The 16,746-nt window shown below is 34.5% G+C and overlaps 1 protein-coding gene across 10 annotated transcripts in view; it reads left to right on the top strand.

Annotated features, from left to right (window-relative positions):
• Window positions 1-16,746, top strand: part of NBEA (neurobeachin) — a 679,748-nt gene that overhangs the window by 439,378 nt on the left and 223,624 nt on the right. For all 10 annotated transcript variants that reach the window (XM_046664612.1, XM_046664614.1, XM_046664615.1 and 7 more), the window contains one exon: window positions 14,832-14,956. In XM_046664612.1, coding sequence (XP_046520568.1) covers window positions 14,832-14,956 — 125 coding nt within the window. The remainder of the gene's footprint in view (window positions 1-14,831; window positions 14,957-16,746) is intronic.

The following is a 16,746-nucleotide window of genomic DNA, read 5'->3' as shown; positions in this document are numbered from 1 at the left end:
CTATTAATGCTAAAATAACACAAAATTCCATTTAATGAACACCATTACATCAATAGTAACATAAATTATCATCATAGAACCTAACTGGGGATCTCCCCTTCATTAATTACTGGCTGTTTATCTACTCTTTTCCAGCAATTATGCACTGTACTTGTAAAACCACACTCAGGAACAAAACATGATACTTAGTGTTTCTTTTTTTCTTTTTTTGCTGGGAAAGATTTGCTCTGAGCTAACACCTGTTGCCAATCTTCCTCTCTCTCTCTTTTTTTTTCCTTCCCCAAAGCCCCAGTACATAGTTGTATATTCTAGTTGTAAGTCCTTCTAGTTCTTCTGTGTGAGCCACTGCCACAGCATGGCTACTGACAGAAGAGTGGTATGGTTCTGCGCCAGGGAACTAAACCCGGGCCACTGAAGTGGAGTATACTAAACTTTAACCGCTAGGCCATCAGGGCTGGATCTGATACTCAGTGTTTCTATAATTCAGTCATGAAAGGCAAAAACAAAGCTATAAATAAATAAATAAATGAAAATAGTACATATGATATCACACTCTCAGTCCTAGTTGACATCACTAGATGTCATGAGATTATAAACTAGCAAATCTAAGCAGAACTTTGGTGCTGCATGACTACCTATATGAGTTGTGGAGATGATAGCACAGTGGCTCCTGTAAGTGTTCACCTGACTGCTCAAGTGCAGGAAATCTAAATTAGCCCTCCTTCATGAAATGAAGTGATTGTGAACCTAACTTAGAGTAGTAAATGAAACTCTCAGAGCACTCAAAATATATTAACCTAAGTTGGCATATCACAGAGTAAAATTTTTTGATCGTGCCTACAAATTATTGATAACAATCACATCTAAAGTTACTCTTAAATAAAACTTACTAGATTCGTCTCTATTGTTGTTCTTTTCTGGAGTGGCTCACATGTTACACAAGAATATGGCAAAGTATATCTTATTATGCTGAAATATTAAATGGAGTGATGGGGGCAATTTAGTTAAAGAGTTTATGGGCTTGTATATTGATGAATTTCAGTGGGAAAACAGAGAGAAGAACAGGTGAGTGAGAAAAAAGAAAAGGAATATATCTTATATGTTATGCTGCTAGAATGTATCTTCAGCACCAAGAACATTGCCTAACACAGGATAAGTGCTCGGTAAATATCTTTTTGAATGGGAACATTGAAGGAAGGAGAGAAGGAAATAAGTGAGTAGGGGTTTGAACAGAAAGCAGAGTGATGATTTCCTAGATAGTAACCTGGCATACATGCCAAATATAATGGCGTTGGAACAGAAGCATTTTGTAGACACATTTTGCCAACAGAAGAACCTCTAATGATTTTTGACTTGCTGTAAACAGTATTATCCCCCAGAAAAATGAGGACAAAATGAGAGAATTATTTACCTCCTTTCTAACAATATTTGTAAACATTTTTGGATCAGAAACTATTTTGAGAAAAATTTTATTAAAACCGTGGATCTCTTCCCCAAAATACAAACGTACATATCCCACAACATTTTGCATGTCGTTTCAGGAGCTTTGTGGACCCGTAAAAGTAACTCATCCAAGGTTAGTAGTTATGAGTAAATTACCACATTTTTTTTTCAATAATGGGAATGATAGAAGTCATATAGGAAAGCAAATTTCAAAAATTTCAGGAAAAACAGTACAAGTCCCAAGACCAGAAATTCAATAAAGAAATCATTTTCAGTATTTATGAGAAATTTTTTAAATGTAGTGGTGAAAATATAGTGGAAAGAAATGCCAACAAAAAAGAAACCATTGTGAGTGAAAAACACGTACGAAAAAAGTGTAAAGAGGAACACAAGTACAAAGGAACAACACAAAACTATGAGATAGGTGTTAGGCAGAGCAAACCCAGAAGAAGGTGAGGCATAGTCTACAAAACTATTAACTACTAACATTAGTGACATTAAACCCCTCCATCAGGTCCCACAAAGGCAGGGAAATGGCAGTCTTCTTTTCTATTAATCCAGAAGTCCACAGTAGGTGCAAAATATTGCTTTACTTTTTCTGCAAATTATGCAATGAGCCCATATAATCAACCTCTTATGAACTTCCCCTAGTCCCATCTGTGCCTGGTCTTTGTCCTCTTTTCTAGGCTCTGCTTTCTCCACCGCCCTCCAGGATCAGGGCTCCTCCCAGCTTACACAAGGCTGGAGCCACAGAGATGCTTATACAGGCCTCTCGTGGAAGAGTTTTCTTGGATCAGTATAATCTCCACATTTCTAGGGACCTCATTTGTTCGGGTTTTCAGAATCATAAGAATGGAGAATCTGTAAAACAAACCAGTATTTTTCTTGCTGGTATTGACCATCTCTCAGTAAGTAATTACACTTTAAAATAAAATAAAATAAAAATCACCCTTTCTACTAGGGTTGGAGAAGGGAAGGAAAAAAGGACAGAGTAGTGAAGAGGGTAGAAAATTACTTCCTGCCACACTATATTGGATTTGGAAGGAGGACAACAAGGAAGGTACTGCTGGCACACTTGGTAGGTTTGGAGGCACCATTCCTATCACAGTCTGGGTAAATGATACTTATGGGATGGGCCCATTGCTTGGGGACTAACAGTTATTTTAGAAGATGATCCAAAGAAAGCACAATTCTCAATGCCTATTGTTATTTCATCTCTACTCAGTTCCACTATCTTTAGACTAAACACAGTAAAACAAGCATGGTTCAGAAGGAGCAGAAGTTTCTTTAAAAGGGTTTATTTCTGTTCAAATATTAAAAGCCCCAAATATGATGAAAGACTGACTCTTAGTAATCTAAGCGAATTTCCACATAGATAATGGGGAAAAAACAGAAGAAAAACTTAGAGAACAAATATCCAAAGTTTCCCAAACCACCCCCTCAAAAAAGAAGTGAGAGATGGATTTAGGATTTTAGAAACTTCGGATGAATGTTTTTCTTTGTTACTTTTACTTAAATTTAGTTTTGTATTATGAACCAAGAATAGTGTTGTTTACTGGTTTAATTTACATGAGGACTTTTTTCAGTCTGGAAAGGTAAAGGAGAAACCTAATTTAAAATAAATCAAAAACACTTAGGAAAGAATTTAAAATGAACAGGATATGGGTGGATTTTGACATTAACAATAGTAATTTTTTAAGTGGGTATGACAGAATACAATTTTTCCAAATCACAATTTAAACCAGTTTGTGATCTTAGAAAGAAGAATGACTTCCATTGAGATGCAGCATTCGCTCTATCATTATTCATTGAACTTGGTTAACAGCTGTTATGTGTCTCTCCAGTATAGGAGGGAGTAAGCTGGCAGTCAAAAGTGGATGTGTCCCCCTCCCCTACAGCAAACGTTGAGAAAAGTGATTCATTCTTTATCATTTTCCCTCCCAATACCATCCTTGACCTCGGTTGTCTCATAGGCACTATTCTCTACAATACGGTTGTCTCATAGGCACTATTCTCTACAATACGTGTCCATAAATATGGCTGGTTGACTGAGTATGGGTACATGATTTGATACCCAAATTAGGATAGAAATTAACCCTAGGCATAAGAATCGAAGATTACTCTTTATGCAGTTTTCTAGGGGATAGAGATAGTGAAGGAAAACATTTGTTTTCGTCATTAAAAGTAAATAAATATCAGGACTGGCCCCATGTCTCAGTGGTTAGGGTTCTGCTGGCAGCCTGGAGTTTCCTGGTTTGGATCCGAGGTGCAGACGTGCTCCACATATCAGCCATGCTGTGGAGGCATCCCACATACAAAGTAGAGGAAGATTGGCATAGATGTTAGCTCAGGGCAGATCTTCCTCACACACACACACACACACACACACACACACACCCCCCAAGTAAATAAATATCATGAAAGTATAGGGTGCTGAATTTGGAAATGAAAAAAATTGTCTGTATAACTTCATTATATGTGTGAGTATAGAAAATGACACATATATCTTGAAGTCTTGATATGGTAAGGACATTTTTTAGTTGAACTTTGTTTTAAGATAATTGTAGATTGACATGCAATTTAAGAAATAACACAGATCCTATGTGCACTTTATCCAGTTTCCACCAGTGGTAACATATTGCAAAATCATAGTACAATATAGCAACTAGAATGTTGATACAGTCAAGATGCAGAACATTTCCACTATCAGAAGGTTCCCTCATGTTGCTGTTTTACAGTAACACCCACCTCCCTCCTGACTTCACTTTTTCCTTAACCCCCGGCAGACACTAATCTTTTATTATTTCTATAGTTTGCTCATTTCAAAAGTGTTATATAAATGGAATCATGCTGTATATAACCTTTGTGGATTTTTTTTTCACTCAGCATGATTCTGTGGAGAGTCATTCACGTTGTTGTGTGTACCAATGTTTCATTCCATCTTATTGCCAAGTAGTAGTCCATGGCAGGGATGTACCACATGTGTTTAACCATTTACCTATTGAAGGACATCTAGGTTGTTTCTAATTTGTGGATATTACAAATAAATCTGCTGTAAACATTTGTGTATATGAGTATATAGAGTGACTATACTATTTTGCATTCCCATCAACAATGAATGATGATCCAATTTCTCCATATCCTTGCCAGCATTTGGTGTTGTCACTGTTTTTTATTTCAGCAGTTCTGATAAAAGTGTAGTTATATCTCACTGTGGTTTTAATTTGCCTATCCCTAATGGCTAATGATGTTGAACATCTTTTCATGTTTGTATTTGCCATCTGTATATCTTCTTCAGTGAAATGTCTCATGTCTTTTCTTATGTTCTAATTACCTAGTTGTTTTTTTTTTTGTTTTTTTTTTTTTTACTGTTGGGTCTGAGAATTCTTCATGTATTCTAGATACTAGTCCTTTTTCAGGTATGTGGTTTGCAGTTATTTTCACCACCCACTCTTTTTTTGTCTGTATGTGAGGAAGACTGGCCCTGAGCTAACATCTGTGCCAATCTTCCTCCACTTTGTATGTAGGATGCCTCCAAAGCATGGCTGATGAGTGGAGTGGCTTCACACCAGGATCCAAACCCGCAAACCAGGCTGCAGAAGTGAAGCGTGCAGAACTTTAACCACTCAGCCACGGGCCGGCCTGACACTGCCTACTCTTTATATCCTCTTAATTATTCTTTTGTAAAGCAAATATTTTTAATTTCTATGAAGTTTAATTATCAATTTTTCCTTTGATGGCTTATGCTTTTGGTTTTGTTGTCAAATCTAAGACCTCTTTACCTAGCCCAATCCCAAAGATTTTCTCCTTGTTTTCCCCTAAATTTTTTATAATTTTAGAATTATTTATCTTTCTGATCCAATTTGAGTTAATTTTTGTGTAAGGTGTGAGATTTAAGTTAGGGTTTACTTTTTTGCCTGTGAATGTTCACTTGTTTCAGCACAGTTTTTTGAAAAGCTGTCTTTGCTCCATTGAATTGGTTTTCCATCTCTGTCAAAATCAGTTGGGCACATTGATGTGTGTCAATTTCTCTATTCTGTTTCATTAATCTCTGTGTCTATCACTTGGATTTGTCACATAGTCTTGATTGCTGTAACTATAAAATGTCTTGAAATCAGATAGGCTCATTCCTCCCACTTTTATCTTCCTTTTATATAAACTTTAGAATAATCTTGTTTGTATTTACTAAAACTCTTGCTGAAATTTTGATAGGAATTTTGTTTAACTTGTTTATGAATTTTGGGAGAATTGATATCTTTACTATATTGAGTCGTCCAATCCATGAACATGGTATGTCTTTCTATTTTATTTAGCTATTATTTGATTTCTTTCATCCGTATTGTGTAGTTTTCATTACACAAGTCCTGTACATGTTTTTCTTAGATTTGTACCTAAGTAGTTCTTTTTTAGTGATTTTAAATTTTATGTTTTATTTAGTGTCCATCTGTTCATTGCTAGCATATTGAAACACAACTGATATTTGTATATTTATCTTCTATCCTATGACTTTGCTAAACTCATTTATTAGATCTAGGAGTTGTTTTTTTGTTTTGTTTTGTTTGTTTGTTTGTTTTGTTTTGTTCTGAGGAAGATTAGCCCTGAGCTAACATCTGCCACCAGTCCTCCTCTTTTGGCTAAGGAAGATTGGCCCTGAGCTAACATCAGCCCATATTCCTCTATTTTACCTGTGGGATGCCTGCCACAGCATGGCTTAATAAGTGGTGCATAGGTCCACACCCAGGATCTGAACCAGCAAGCCCTGGGCTGCTGAAGCAGAACATACAAACTTAAATACTACACCATCGGCCAGCCCTTAGATCTAGGAGTCTTTGATAGATTTTTTTGTGATATTCTACCATAGGCAATCATGTCATCTGCAAATAGGGACATACTTGTTTCTCCCTCCCTTTTCTATCTATGTTCTTTTTATTTCTCTTTTCTGCCTTATTGTATTGGCTAGAAATTCCAGTACTATGCTGAATAAGAATAGTGAAAGCAGACATTTTTGCCTAGTTCCCAATTTTAAAGGAAACTCATTCAATATTTCACCTTTAAGTATAATTTTAGTTCTAGGTTTTTTGTAGATGCTTTTACCATGTTGAGGAAGTTGCCTGTTATTCCTGTTTTTCTGAAGAATTTTTTTTTATCATGAATGGGTGTTGAATTTTGTCAGATTCCTTTCTGTGTTCATTGATGTGGTCATATGGTTTTTCTTCTTTAGCTGTTAATATGGTGGATTTTCATTTTCAAATTTGAACCACCTTTCCATCTCTTGAACAAACTCTACTTGGTTATCATGTATAATTTTTATTGTGTATTCCTGAATTCTATTGACTGGTATTTTGTGAAGGATTTTTGTGTCTGTATTTATAAGGGATATTGGCCTGTAGTTTGTATTGTCTTTGATTTTTTATTGAAGCAATACTAGTTATAAAATTAATTGAGAAATGTTTTTTCCTCTTCTATTTTTTAGAAGAAAAATTCTTCTATAAAGGTTTGATAGAATTTTCCATTGAAATCATCTGGGCCTGGAGATTCTTTTTGGGGAGCTTTAAATAATGTATTAAATTTCCTTAAAAATTATAGAACCATTCATATTATCTCTTTCATATTGAATGAGTTATGGTAGTAATGTTTTTGTGAGTAATTGGCCCATTTTGTCTAAGCTGTCAAACTTGTGTGTATAGAAGCTTTCATAGTATTTCTTTATTATGCCTTTGATGTCTTCAAGATCTGTAGTGGTATCCTCTGTTTCATTCCTGATACTGGTAATCTGTGTCTTCTCTCTTTTTTCTTTGTCAGTTTTATTAATCTTTTCAAAGAACCAGCTCGTTATTTTATTGATTTTCTCTATTGTTTTTCTCTTTTCAGTTTCATTGATTTCTACTTTTATCTTTATTATTTCCTTCCTTCTGCTTGCTTTGCTCTTCTTTTTCTATGTTCTTAAAGTAGGACTTAAGTTTATTGATTTGAGGCATTTCATCTTTTCTAATTTAGGCATTTAGTTCTATACATTTCCATCCCAGTACTCTTTTAGATGTGTCCCACAAATTTTGATATGTTTATTTTGTTTTTCCTTTAGTTCAATATATTTTTTGCTTTCCCTTGAGAATTCTTTTTTGACTTATAGGTATTTAGAAGTGTATTACTTTAGTTTCCAAGTGTTTGGAGATTTCTCTGTTGTCTTTCTATTACTGATTTGTATTTTTATTCCATTTTTGTAGAAGAACACACTGTATGATTTCAATTCCTTTAAATTTGTTATATTTGTGTTATGCCCTAGGATGTGGTCTGTCTTGGTGTATGTTCCATAGGCACTTGAAAACAATGTGTGTTCTGCTGTTGTTGGTTGGAGTGTCCTAAAAATGTTGGTTGTTGGTGGTGTTCTGTCCTGCTGTATATTTGCTGATTTTCTGCCTAGCTGTTCTATCACTTGTTGAAAATAGGATTGTATATATAAACACTATGGTTGTATATTTGTCTGTTTCTCCTTTCAGTTCTATCAGGTTTTGCTTGATACATTTTGGAGCTCTGTTGTTTGGTGCATACACATTTAGGATTTGTATCTTCTTGGTCAATTGACTCTTCTATCGTTAGATAAGGTCTTTCTTTGTCTCTAGTAATTTTATTTTCTCTGAAGTATATGTTTATCTAAGATTAATGTAGCCACTCTTGCTTTCCTTTGATTAATGTTTGAATGGTATATCTTTTTAATCCTTTTACTTTCAACCTGCCTGTATTGTTACATTTGAAATGGATTTCTTGTAGACAGCATTCTTTCTGAAGCATTATTTTTTTTCTTTTTCATTTGTTCTCCCTGTTTTTTGTTGCTCTGTTTTGTTTTTTCTGCCTTCCTGTGGGTTACTTGAGTGCTTTTTAGAATTCCATTTTGATTTAGCCATTGCGACTTTCTTTTTTTTAGCATTGTACTGTGTGTGTTTGAATATTTTATGAGGAAAGCAGGAGTTAGAATGATATTTTTGTAAACCTTAATTGGAAATTATGTTGAAATTCTTCTTGTTATTTTAATTATAATTGTCTTTTTTGTAGTTGAAAAAAATAAGTTAGACACATTTTTATACCTAAAATGAATGCATACTACTGATCAATCAAATGGAGATATATGTGTTAGTATAATTCCTGGGACGGTTACAAAAAGAAGAGACTAAAAGAGAGTGTATTGCAAACTACAATTCAAATGGCAGTTGCAATTTTCTATGGCAGAACGAAAGGCTATTTATCTATTGCATGAAACAAATTTCACAAATAATAAAGTGGATAACATCAACAGAATTTTTTAGCAAATGCATAATTTTAATAAGTTATTTCTCAAGAGTAAAAAAAAAAATCAGTCAAATTGTTCACCTGAAATCAAAATTAAATGTTCAACAAAATTTTTTTAAATAATATTTTTAGTTTTTTATGGAGATATAATTGACATATAGCATTATGTTAGCTTCACATGTACAACATAATTCAGTATTTGTATATATTGTGAAATGATCATCACGATAAATCTAGTTAAAGTCCTTCACCACACATAGCTACAAAAATATTTTTTCTTGTTATGAGAACTTTTAAGATTTACTCTCTTAGCAACTTTCAAATATACAATACAGTATTATTAGCTATAGTCACTATGCTGTACATTACCTCCCCATGACTTATTTATATTATAACTGGAAGTTTGAACCTTTTGACCCCCTTTACCCATTTCACCCACCCCATACCTCCCACCTCTGGCAACCAATCTTTTCTCTGTATCTGTGAGTTTTGCTTTTTCAGTTTTGGTTTTGTTTTGTTTTGTTTTAGATTCCACATATAAGTGAGATCATACAATATTTCTTTCTCTGTTGACTTATTTCACTTAGCAGAATGCCCTCAACGTCCATCCATGTTGTTGTAAATGGCAAGATTTCCTTCTTTTCTGTGGCTAAAGAATATTCCATTATGTGTGTGTGTATATATACATATATCTCACATTTTCCTTATCTCTTCATCCATTGATGGGCACTTAGGTTGCTTCCAAGTCTGGGCTATTGTAAATAATGCTGCAGTGAACACAGAAGTGCAGATATCTGTTGGAGTTAGTGTTCCCATTTTTTCCAGATAAATACCCAGCGGTGGAATTGCTGGACCAAATGGAAGTTCTAATTTTAATTTTAGGGGGAACCTGAATACTGTTTTCCATAGTGGCTATACCAGTTTACATTCCCACTAACAATACACAATGGATCCCTTTTCTCCACACCCTCTCCAACGCTTGTTTTCTCTTTTTGATAATGGCCATTCTAACAGGTTTGAGGTGATATTTCATCATGGTTTTGATTTGCATTTCCCTGATGATTAGTGATGTTGAGCATCTTGTCATGTACGTGTTGACCATCTGTATGCCTTCTTTGGGAAAATGTCTATTCAGATCCTCTGCCTATTTTTTTTTTTAAAGATTGGCACCTGAGCTAACAATTGTTGCCAATCTTTTTTTTTTTTTTCTGCTTTTGTCCCCCATATCCTCCCAGCACATAGTTGTATCTTTTTAGTTGTGGCATGAGACCACGCCTCAACATGGTCTAATTAACGGTGCCATATGCACGCCCAGGATCTGAACCAGTGAAACCCTGGGCTGCTGAAGCGGAGCACGCAAAATTACCCGCTTGGCCATGGGGCCGGCCCCTCTCCCCATATTTTAATTGGGTTGTTTGGTTTTTTTGCTATTGAGTTATATGAATTCTTTATATATTTTGGATATTAACACATCAGATATATGATTTGCAAACCTTTTCTCCCATTTGGTAGGTTGCCTTTTCATTTTGTGGATCGTTTCCTTTGCTATGCAGAAGTTTCGTAGTTTGATGTAGTTCCACTTGTTTATTTTATTTTTGTTGCCTTTGCATTTGGTGTCAAATCCAAAAACTCATCACCAAGACAAATGTCAAAGAGCTTACTGCCTATGTTTTCTTCAAGGAGCTTTATTGTTTCAGGTCTTATGTTTAAATCTTTAATCTACTTCACGTTGATTTTTGTGTGTGGGGTAAGATAGTGGTCCAGTTTCATTATTTTGCATGTAGTCTGTCCAGTTTTTCCAACACTGTTTATTGAAGAGACTGTGCTTTCCCCATTGTGTGTTCTCAGCTCCTTTGATCATTATATGCAGAGGTTTATTTCTGGGCTCTCTATTCTATTACATTAATCTCTGTGTCTGTTTTTATGTCAATACCATACTGTTTTGTTTACTATAGCTTTGTAACATCATTTGAAATCAGAAAGCTTGATGCCTCCAGCTTTGTTCTTCTTTCTCAAGATTGCATTGGTTATTTAAGTAGTTTTTGCTTGTATGTAAATTTTAGAATTGTTTGTTCTGTTTCTGTGAAAAATGGCATTGACATTCTGATAAAGATTGCATTGAATCTGAAAATTGCTTTGGGTAGTATGGACATTTTAACAATATCAATTCTTCCCATCTGTGAGCATGAAACATCTTTCCATTTATTTGTGTCTTCTTCAATTTCTTTCATTAGAGTCTTATAGTTTTCATTGTAAAGATCTTTCATGTCCTTGGTTAAATATTATACTTTTTGATGCAGTTGTAAATGGGATTGTTTTCTTAATTTCTCTTTCTGATAGTTAGCTATAGCATTTTTTAGTATGTTTCTTTCTATAGCTTTTTTAGTGATTGCTCTAATTATTACATTATTTATACATTGCTAATCACAATCTACTGGTGGTGTTATTTTACCAGACCAAGTAAAGTATAGAAACTTTACCTCCCTTTACCCTCTCTCATTTATATTTGTCTTAAGTATTACCTCTACACACACTTAGAACCACATCAGACAGTATTATAATTTTTGGTTTGACAGTAAAACATAATTTACAAACTCAAGAGGAAACAGAAAGCCTATTTACTCATATTTTGCATATCATGCTCTTTTCTCCTTCCTGATGTTTTATAGGACTGCCTTTAGCCATTCTTTTAGACTAGCTCTAATGGTGACAAATACTTTCCATATCTTTCACCTAAAAATATCTGCCTTTCTCCTTTATTCCTGAAGGATATTTTCACTCGTTGTAGGATTCCCACTTGACAGTTCCTTTCTTTCAGCACATAACAAATATTTTGCCATTTCTTCTGGCCACCATAGTTTTTAAGGTGAAATATGCTGTTGCTCTGTTTTACCTCTATTGGTAAGATGTCATTTTTCCCTGTCTGCCTTTTGGGTTTTTCTTTGTCTTTAATTTTCAGACTTTATTTATGATGTGTCTTAGCATAAATTTTTGTGTTTATCATGTTTGGAATTTAGTCAGCTTTTGCAATCTGCACATTTATGGGTTTTTGCCAAATTGGGAAAGTATTCAGCTGTTATTTCTTCAGGTACTTGTTTCTCCCTGCTCTCTTTCTCATCTCCTTCCAGGACTCCAATGACCCAAATGTATAAAGGTGTTATAATTCATAAATCCCTAAGGTTCTGTTCAATTTTTTAGTCTATTTTAGTTTGTTCAGGCTGGGGAATTTCTATTGTTCTATCTTCTAGTTACGTGATTCTTTTTTCTGTCCCCTCTATTCTGCTGTTGAGCTCATCCACTGAACTTTTTGTTTTGGTTAAATAAAAAGTTTGTTTGTGTTTGTCATTTATAAAATTTCCATTTGGTACTTCTTTCCATCTTCTATTTTGATGTTGTTGTTGTTGAGACTTTTTGTTTCTTTGCTGGGCTTTCTGTTTTTCATTTTTTTCAAGCATAAGTGCTCTTTGAAGCATTTTTTATCATGGCTGGTTAAAATACTTGTCAGAAAATCCTAACATCCCTGTCATCTCAACATTGACATCTACTGATGATCTTTTTACATCCTATTTGAGATCTTCGAGATTCTTGGTATGACAATTGATTTGAGATTGAAACCTTGACATTTTCTTATTATTTTCTGAGGTATTTTTATCTCATTTAAACCATCTGTTTTAGTTGACTTTCTCTGACAGAGAAGTGGGGAGCACTGCCTCTTCATTGCCAGGTGGAGGTAGAAACCTAGATTCTCCATTTATCCTCTATTAACATCCAAGGAGTAGGTGGTTCCTCACCACTGCTTGGCAGGGATGGGCGTTCCAGCTGTGGTATCCACTGGTGGGGGTGGCCCCATTGCTGTGGGTCAGTGATAAAAGTCCTGACTACTGTGCCCCCTCTGACACCACCCCAATGAGGAGAGGAAAATCCCTCATTACTGTCCAATGGGGATGAAAATCCAGACTCTCCACATGGTCTCCGTTGACTCCTTGAGGGAGGGGCACCTTGTTACCAGGCAGCAGAGATGAAAGTTCTATTTGGCCTTCTGTGATACTACCCCAGTGAAGATGTTAGGACAACTCATTACACTTTCCTGAGGCTTCAAATCCAGACTCCCCTACTCATCCTTTGCTGGTGTAGATAGGGCGGGGCCACAGTTTCTCTCTGGTGTTTGGCTAGAGTACAGTAATTGTTGTCTACAAGTTTTCCATCTTCCTAGGCTAACCCTTTCCAGGTCCTTTGGCTAGAGAAAGCAGGCTTTTGTTGGGAGCTCTTTTGGGGGGCTTTTTTTGTTTGTTTACACCCATTGGCCTATCTGCATTTCTAGCCTCTTTCCTTCAAGTCTAGACTATCTGAGATGAAAAGACAATCCAGGAAACTCAGCACTACATTGTTCCTTAGACCCCAGGTCCTTAGCCAGTCCGCCTTCTGCTCTCCACCTTTCAGAGGATTGTTATGTCTGTTTTTTACGTAGTGTCCAGATTTTTCAGTTGTACGTAATGGGGGGAATAGAGAAAAGTATGTTTATGGTTAGAAATTTGAGAAAACATTAGATCTGTGGTCTCTCCTGGTGAATTCAGTTACTTAATTTTAACATACTCTTAAGGAAAATCTTCATAACAAGAATTTAGCATGGTCTTGCTTAAACAACTAGGATTAGTCTGTATTTTTAAGAAAAGAAATCATCCTATTTTTAATTAATGACAGAGGTATATACTTGTAACAGTTACTTATCAGGTAATCATTATTTTTACAGAAGAAAGTTATTATAATTATGATGTTTAGAAAAACTGGTATATTAAAATATACTTCAAATGCTTGTAATTTTGACATTTTTTATACATCCCTTACATTGTTATGTTCTTTTACAATTAAGTTATAGAAAACAAAATTATAAATCTAGAAAATCTAAAATATTTTTCAAAAGTAAATCATTGATCTCCATGATTTTAAAAGTAAAAAAAATCTTTAATTTATTGAATATTTATTGAAAACGTAGCATGTGCCAGACAGTATTCTAGAGATACAATGATGAACAAGACATATGCAGTCCCTGCTGTAAGCAGACATCATATTCTTTTCCAATAAAATATCAAAATAAGAAATGAAATCAAATCTTGTATGAAAGCATTTTATATGTTTTTATGAATAGTGCTGCTCAAGAAAATTAGAATATTATCTTCTGAGTATGTTACTCCAAACACTATGTAGAGAAAAACAGACTGCTCAAGCAGTGGCATTTATCACCAATATTTATTGAAATTAAGTTGAAAGCAAAAATTATGTCATGAAATGTTCCATTGATATACAATGAACATATTTCAGTGGTTTCTGAAATATCTCGTGGAGTTTTAATATTAGTTAAGAGTGTAACATGGTTTAGACAATGTTACCCAATGATGGCCACGATTGTTAATAGTTTGTATTAGCTGAAAGCTGTAAAATCATCCAAGAACTCTGTTAGCATTGAACTAATAATTTACCAAGACAATTACTACATAGTGGAATTTTTTGCAGCTCTAATTCAGTATTATTAATAATGGATAAAATTGCACTTTTCTCAGGTTGCTGTGGGCAATAGGGAATTATTTCAATGAATATTTCAGCACATTATTTTAATCATTGTTCCACCAAATCCAAGTGGGCAATATTTTATAGTTCTTAATTCAGTCTACTAAGAAACCACGGTCATTAAATTGCAACCTATTTGTAGTGAGGTCTATCCTGTGATTTACAAGCATTGTTAAAAACAGTGTAAAAGAATGCAAACTGTGCCATTAATATTTGTAATTTGATTCTGCGTTTGTTACTAAATTCCCCATGATTGATGTTTTTAGTAGAGAGAAGAACATTGTAAAGAAAGCAGAGCTGAGTGTTATAATGCCTAAAATAAGAGAATGTTACTATGTTAAATTTTGTTCATTTGTAGAGGAAACATATGTATACATATGTATACAAACACAGTTGTATACAATATAAATGTCTCAAAAATTATCTAAATTTTCCAATGAGACCAAAGAAATAAAAATTTAATTTTATGGAAAAAATGTATTTCCAGTTATACATTGTTATTGATAGTGATTATTGTTTCTTTATTTTCCCATTGTTAGCCAATTGCATGATTTCTGGCGTTTGGATTACTGGGAAGATGATCTTCGTCGAAGAAGAAGATTTGTTCGTAATGCATTTGGCTCCACTCATGCTGAAGCATTGCTCAAAGCTGCAATCGAGTATGGTTAGTACCAGTGCTTTTTAACACAAAAATCCTGCTGGATGTGAGATGACTCTTTGTGGTTGATAATTCTTTTTTTCAATAGCATTTAAGATTCTCCATGTCATAAGTCAAAAATATTCTGTTCTGCTTCCTCCATTCGAAGATACTTCAGCATCATTTAGGTTACACTTAATCAACACACTAATTCCCCTGCTTTATGTATTTTAGACACTTTAACTTCTTTTTAATAGATTAGAGACTCTATGTAGTTGGTTGTTACCCAACATTCTTCTCATACAGCCTAAAACAAGAGTAAAATCAGTTTTTCAGTGTGTTTCAAACTCTGGTGACTAAGACCCAAGGTGAAAAAAATATATACTGTTGTAGTCATGTACTCAGATTTATATATTTTTGTGCATAATGCGCGTGTGTGTATGTCTGTATACATACACGTATACTAGATGAATATACATATATACATGAAATATGTATATATGTATATCATTTGTGTATATATGCATGCATATACTTTAAATACTTCAGTATTTAACTGAAAGAAATATCTTAATAATTTCATTGCATGAATTCTCTATTTTAATCCTATCCTATTCTATTCTATTATTTTCAATCTAAAAATATAAAATAAAATAAATCCTGCTACAATATGTCCATTTAAATTCCCAATACTCAGGGCCCGCCCCATGGCCGAGTGGTTAAGTTCACGTGCTCCACTTTGGCGGCCCAGGGTTTCACTGGTTTGGATCCTGGGTGCAGACATGGCACCGCTCATCAGGCCATGCTGAGGCGGCGTCTCACATAGCACAACCAGAGGCACTCTCAACTAGAATCTACAACTGTGTACTGGGGGGCTTTGGGGAGAAGAAGAAGAAGAAGAAAAAAAAAAGGATTGGCAACAGTTGTTAGCTCAGACGCCAATCTTTAAAAAAAATAATAATAAAATAAAATAAATACCCAGTCCTCCACTGAGTTGCAAGTGAAGTCTGAAAAAGACCATTCCACGTTAAAGATATCATCTGCTGTGACACTACCATAAAACTGTTCCCTAATTATCCCTTATAAAATGTACAATAAATCGTAAACCTCCAAACATCTTTTTGTAATTTAATAAAAATGCTGCTATTGTAGATTGCTGTCCACCAAGAAGTATGCACAGGGCTATTTGTCCACTTACCCCTTTTTAAATGCTCTAACAAGTTTAAGTGTGATTGATCATATCAGAATTTTATAAACCATATACTCTCAGAAAACATCATTAATGAACACTATTCATATATTTTTGTTATTAACCACTTTTGTTCTTAGTTACTTGTGTTTTTATGTTAGTTTTCATTTATTTAAGAGTAATAAAAGAGCCAACTGTTTTAAAATTTACCATAGTTTATAACATATAATACCAATCAGAAAAAATACTTAATCCTAATAAAAAGAAAATGGGCAAAGCTTTTAAAATTTGTTGTGCAAACAGTCTTTCAATGGATATACAGTCATGCATCAGTTAACAGAGATACGTTCTGAGAAATCTGTTGTTAGGCGATTTTGTCATTGTGCAGACATCATAGAGTGGCCTTACACAAACCTACATGTATAGCCTACTGCACACCTCGGCTATATGGTACTAATGTTATGGGCCCACTGTTGTGTATGTGGTCTGTTGTTGACTGAAATGTTGTTAGACGGTACATGACTGTAACTTAGTGAGGCTCAAAACATAAATGAGGATTTCATATGAAACTATTATGCTTTGTAACTTTATACACTAAAAGTAACTACAGGAAAGGATATGCTAGGGA

Source organism: Equus quagga, chromosome 6, assembly GCF_021613505.1.
Source record: "Equus quagga isolate Etosha38 chromosome 6, UCLA_HA_Equagga_1.0, whole genome shotgun sequence".
Lineage (NCBI taxonomy): Eukaryota > Metazoa > Chordata > Mammalia > Perissodactyla > Equidae > Equus > Equus quagga.
This window is presented reverse-complemented; position numbering and strand designations above follow the sequence as displayed.